Source organism: Ischnura elegans (assembly GCF_921293095.1).
Source record: "Ischnura elegans chromosome 13 unlocalized genomic scaffold, ioIscEleg1.1 SUPER_13_unloc_2, whole genome shotgun sequence".
NCBI classification, from domain to species: domain Eukaryota; kingdom Metazoa; phylum Arthropoda; class Insecta; order Odonata; family Coenagrionidae; genus Ischnura; species Ischnura elegans.
Window position 1 is genome coordinate 3,707,530 of NW_025791658.1, and position 5,820 is coordinate 3,713,349.

Below are 5,820 nucleotides of genomic sequence, written 5' to 3' on the forward strand. Positions count from 1 at the left end.
AATAACCTATTTCCTTCCCTCCACCATGACCTATCCACGACGTCTTTTAGGCGTCATTTAGTCGGTCGAAAAAACCTCTTAATCACAGGTCAAAAAAACCTATTTCCTTCCCTCCACCATGACCTATCCACGACGTCTTCTAATTCGTCAAGAAGACGTCTTTTAGGCGTCATTTAGTCGGTCGAAAAAACCTCTTAATCACAGGTCAAAAAAACCTATTTCCTTCCCTCCACCATGACTTACCCACGACGTCTTCTAATTCGTCAAGAAGACGTCTTTTAGGCGTCATTTAGACGGTCGAAAAAACCTCTTAATCACAGGTCAAAAAAACCTATTTCCTTCCCTCCACCATGACTTACCCACGACGTCTTCTAATTCGTCAAGAAGACGTCTTTTAGGCGTCATTTAGACGGTCGAAAAAATGTGTAAAATACTACACAAGGAAGACATATTTTCTTCCCTCCACCAAGGTCCATTGTGCATAACAAATAGGAAAATAAACAAAGATCATTAATGCTGCCGCGTGCAAGTGACTGTAGAAATGAGAAAGATTAAGATAGTTAATTTCTCTCGATTCATGGTAAAAATCGTGCGATAGCGCCCGATTCCTATATTGTTTATTGCTCGACTTCTCTATAAGTGCTCACATACTATTTACAATTAATGAAAGAGGCGACTAAACTGCAGCCTAGATGATCACAACTTCCGGCGAAAATATTTCAACTATATTGCGCTGCGCTAAATATATTCAACTGCGCTCCCATATATCCATGAAGACAGAAATGCCGCGAAATTTGACTCTTCTGTCGCGGGAGCCCGGGACGTTAATTTTTGCAGCAATTCTGAGCATCACCATAAACACGACAATGTTAGATATGCAGACAACTTATAAGTAGCTGATATGCAGTAAGTAGGGAAATGAAATTTTTTCACCGTCGCGCAATTTTTCCAGCATTCTCGCCGTTAAATAACGGCGTTTAGCAGACCCTGCGTAACGATGGCTAATGTGAATTTTAACAGCTCTACTCATCTAGGTAATAATTCTCTATGTAAAGTATGTGAATGTGAATTAGCAATTCAACTGATGTTTGCTGATACTCTTCCATTGTGTGAATCTACCTCCTTTAAGGGAAATGACTCCAAATTCTGCAGTGATGTTTTCTACTGATTTTGTACCATGTCTAGGTCAATTCTTATTTAGCATTTCAAAATTTGAAAAATAGGTAATATCCTGGCTAAAGTCTTCAGCTTGCAAATAATTAATGGGATTAATTAACTATTTTTAGTATTTATTAGTTGAACATTATTTCAGTACATAAATTTGCCACTAAATTTATCTGCCAACTTATGTGCAATGAAGAAGAATAAATTGAGGAGAAAATTTAATTGACTACAGAATTTTTCAGGTTTAGTCCTTGTAAATTGAGGTTATTCGTGGCCATTATTACAACAGTAGACAATTTAAGACTTTTTCCTTAAGCAAGTGCCATTACTTAAATAATGGGTGTGAAACTAAGCTTTCATTGCACATGATGAGACATGTTTGCAGCCAGAATAATATGGCATGTATGAGTTGAGCATGATATGACCCAGCAGGTATGATACTACAAGTTTGCAGCTGGTATAACACTAGAAGTTGGCAGCAACTTTGACATGACAAGACAAGTTAGAAAAAGCATAACTAGGTTTGATTCAAGCTTGCAGCAAGTTTGCAGGCTTGTCATGACAAGCTTGCTGCAAACTTGCAACTTTGCCATGACAAATTTATGGCAAGTTTGCAGCAAGTACATATAGCATGCTATCTCGGTTACTGCATGTGTTATTATTTTCTTTCATACAAATCATTTTCTGAATGGCGCATTTTTCAGCCACACCTTTATTGTTTTTTCTGCCACTTCAAGGCGTGAGGAAGGCATTTTTTTTAACACAGCAGCTGCAAAATAAAATGTAATACAGAAAAAAATTAGATCAAGTGCAACACAACAGTGATCAACACAATTATTTTTTTAAACTAACAATTACAGTTCGCATTGGCACTATAATCATGAGCTAATTTGGGATTATCAATTTAAATTAATATTTTGCAAGGTTACAAACTATTTAAGTTAACAATTTTTTTCAGAAGTGAACTTTCAGTGTATGTTCGAAGGTTTTCACCAATATGCAGTAGTTGACCTGAAGACTCCAGCTGGAATGCTAATGTAACTCTCTTTAAGCGAAGTCAACATACATGAAGCAATCCCAAAATAAATGCAGAGGCCTTAAACTTTTAATCCTTCTAATTGAGCATAAACTGATTCGAAAAGTAATTCTAGTTAATTTTTTGCAACAGCTGACCTGCCTCATTTCAGAGGCAAAGTTTGCACAATAGACAATGGGAAAATGAAACAGTATGCAAGAATGGGTAGTTGTGCAAGAATGCAATGAGTTGACCCACTCTAACACATCAAATATAAGAACAGTCCCCATTGAATTGCGAGAAAAGGTGCACAGGAACATTCTTGGTAATTTTCCTAACTATGATCAGAAGTCTATGTCTGGTACATGTGGCCATACAATGCAATTGAAATGTCCACCTACCTAAAACCGCTTCACAAATTCTCAACTCCTTGAATGATTTCTTGGGAGCTGTCCCTTGCCAGTTGTAATTCTTGGCTGCTTCGTTAGTAAAAATTTTTTTTAACATTCTCACTGTTGCTTTTGCCTCATCTGCTGTACCGGCATAAGTACTGATGTAATCAACCTGATCAAGAGGAGAGAGAAATATTATGCAGCTAAAGAGCATTTCAATAAATCTACTGGAAATCGCAATTAAAGCATAGCCCTATTAATGTTAAAATATTTCAGAAAAAAAGAATGAAAATATTAATTTATTATAATATCTACATGCTAAATACTTACAAAGGATATCATGCTTTCCTCGCTGCCAAGGAATCTTTCAAATTCCATTATAGCGGAAACACTTTTGAGAGGCAGTGATGGGAGGCCATTGGGTCTTAATAACCTTTTCTTCCCTGGCATCAATTCGGTCATCAGCATTTCCTGATTCATTATTATCACATCTAGTTTGCTGCTTAGCTCTGCGACCAATTTACTCAGGACATTCATTTCTGAAAAATATTAAAAATCCATATAATGTCACAGAGACCATCAATAGACAAAGTCCACAAGGCCAAGCAAATTGTACATGTTCTAGGATTACCCTACTATTCTGATTGTTATTGACTAATTTAGATAGTATATTTCCAGTTCATTAGCAAGCCCAACAAAATTTGTATTTGACAGTAAGTTATTACCTACTTTTTATGGGCAAGCAACATAAAAAGTAAATCATTAAGTCCTCCCCAAGTGCAACAAATATTCTTAGACTAGTCAAAAAAAGGCTTAGCCAAAGTTTGAGAATGAAATCAAACTAACACACCATAAGTAACTACAAACACTGCGTAAAACATTCAGCATAGCTTACCAGATCTGTAGTTATCAATGCTTTCTCTCTTTGGTTGCTTCTCCTCAGTTGTCTCCTCATCCTCTGATAAAATAAGTGAATTGGATGAGGTTAGTCTATGAGGTAATGAAGTTGGGCAGTCACTGAACGTCGTTTGTCCAGTAGTAGATGGATGAATGGGTGGAGGAGAAGGAATTTTATGTTTAGGTCTTGAGGTATTTTGCACCTCATCTGAATCATCAGAGTCATCCATGTTATGGCAAACTGAAATCCGCTTCCACCCTTTACTTGGTGATACATCTCTGTCACTCAAGAACCTCCTGTTTGGTTTCCTCTTTCTTTTTCTCACGTCCAAATCTGTGTCCAAATTTGAAGTTTCTTCAGCTTGCTTAGCTCCAAGGCGAGCTTTTGAATAGTCATCTAAAAATCAAAAATAAAAGTTTTAAAAATTAACTACAGTATCAGACAAAGGAAATTAACAGGTTAAGAATATAGGAAAATACCATAATATCGCATAACACATGTGTCATGCTTATCCCAGGTTGGCAGAGGGTCAGCTAGGCGAACAATAGCCTTTGAAACTGAAAATTTTGTAGCTGCAGGAGGCCACAGCACTTGTGCCCTTGAGCTGGCTGGTGGCAGTGGTCCATCAGTTACTATCCATTTTGATGGAATAACTTCACAATTATCCTCCTCCATAAATTTCACCACAGCAAACTGAAATTATTATTATTACATATTATTTTTATTAAAATATTATACCGATTGAGATGGGTTACCATGGAGTACTTAACAAGTACTCTGGGAGCTTCCCTTTCCTTCAAGCGCTTACCTTTCAATTTGCAGTAAGGCCTCTTCCCTTTCAGTCCATCTAAAAATCCTATTCTCTTCCCTCCCCTCCATCGTTTACCTAACATTCTACCCTCCAACACTGTTTTCAACATCCCCTCCCCGCCAAGTACTCGCACCACCATTACCTTCTGTCCCCTCTGTATCTCATCTTAAAGCTGCCTCTCCTCACCCACCATGTCCAGCACTTTATTGTTCCTCCTCCTTTCCATCCCAGTTACCTTCACCATACCTTCTCCAATTTACCTTCGCCACACCCACATCTCGAATGCCTCCAGTCTTTTCTCGTCCTCCTTCGCAGGTGTCTATGTTTCTACACCGTAAAGTGCTACACTCCAGATTAGACTCTTCACTAACCTTTTCTTTAAACTCTTACATAACGATCCTCTCAGAAGCTCCTTCCTGTTCATGAAAGCCTCCGTTGCTAATGCAATTCTCTTCCTGATGCCCTTAACGTTGTCTCCATTTTTCTCTAATATCCTACCCAAATAGTTGCATTGCTCTACCTGCTTTCTCCACCTACTTTTATCTTGAGGCCCTCATTCCTAGCTTGTGATGCTTTGAGCTGTTCATACACCTCATCTACTTCTTCCTCCCTGTGATTGTTGCTGGGCATGTGAATTTGAACCACTACAAGGTTGGTGGATCGCACCTCAATATTAACCACAAAAATTCTGTGGCTTACATAATCTATACCCACCACACACTTACCCATCTTCTAGTTTAATACTAATGCTACCCCTTGTAAACTTTCCTCCCCATCACTAGGTATGTATAATGCTATACCACCAATCCAGTAATCCCCACAATTGTTCCATCTCAACTCGCATAATCCTAAGAATCTATCATCCCTTTTTCCATTTCCCTTTTGTTATTTTCCCCTCACATTCCACGTCCCTATACTTATTGCTTCTTCTCTATCTTCCTGCTCTTCTTTCTTCATTGCTGCTGCTGCTGATGATGATGAGCCTCTGCAAGGATTTCGGATGTTGACGAACACGAGGACCTTGCCGACCTCGTTCAATGAGTTTCCAAGGCTCATTTTTGTAGTACCTACTCCATGTTTTCAGGGAAGAGATAGTTTGTAGGGTTTCCCACTTCCATTCCATCAGTGCTTTTTACGTGACACCATCACGTGGACTACCTTTAGTCTGACTCCTACCCTCTGACCTATCATGGGTGGCCCTACCGGGAATAATTTAGAATTAATCCCACCAGTGCAGCTCTAGGGGTCACAGGAATGGGCAAGTATTTCCATTGCAATAGGGTAATAGCCCAAGGGAAAGCAAATTGAACCATGAACATTAAAAAATAAAACATGATCACCAAGAAGAATGACACTCTAGAAAAATTAATGCATTTCAGTAAGGCAGAAGCAATCTTTTGAATTGAATATTGATTATAATTAATTACTAAGCTTAACATTTCTTCATCATCACTTTAAACAACTTATTTTCCCAATATCTATGTAATTGGTGTTCATGAAAGTTGTTCACTTCACAAAAGCATCACTGAAATGAACCATT

At 38.2% G+C, this 5,820-nt stretch overlaps 1 protein-coding gene across 1 annotated transcript; it reads right to left on the bottom strand.

Moving 5' to 3' along the window:
- Window positions 1-1,329: 1,329 nt before the first annotated feature.
- On the bottom strand, window positions 1,330-5,336 carry LOC124172752. Its single transcript, XM_046552238.1, has 7 exons — window positions 5,181-5,336; window positions 4,818-4,946; window positions 3,949-4,162; window positions 3,467-3,865; window positions 2,902-3,110; window positions 2,581-2,743; window positions 1,330-1,933 (listed from the first exon to the last, which is right to left on the bottom strand). Exons 1-7 carry the CDS (start codon window positions 5,334-5,336, stop codon window positions 1,842-1,844), a joined length of 1,362 nt encoding a protein of 453 aa, XP_046408194.1. The 3' UTR covers window positions 1,330-1,841.
- Window positions 5,337-5,820: the final 484 nt, after the last annotated feature.

Excerpts from the sequence above, each read along its gene's own strand:
- LOC124172752 (XM_046552238.1), bottom strand. The coding sequence starts at position 5,336 with ATGAGCCTTGGAAACTCATTGAACGAGGTCGGCAAGGTCCTCGTGTTC. Across the intron at positions 3,866-3,948 it reads ATGTGTTATGCGATATTATG|ATGACTATTCAAAAGCTCGC; the intron begins GTATTTTCCTAT and ends TTTGATTTTTAG. Across the intron at positions 2,744-2,901 it reads AGGAAAGCATGATATCCTTT|GTTGATTACATCAGTACTTA; the intron begins GTAAGTATTTAG and ends CCTCTTGATCAG.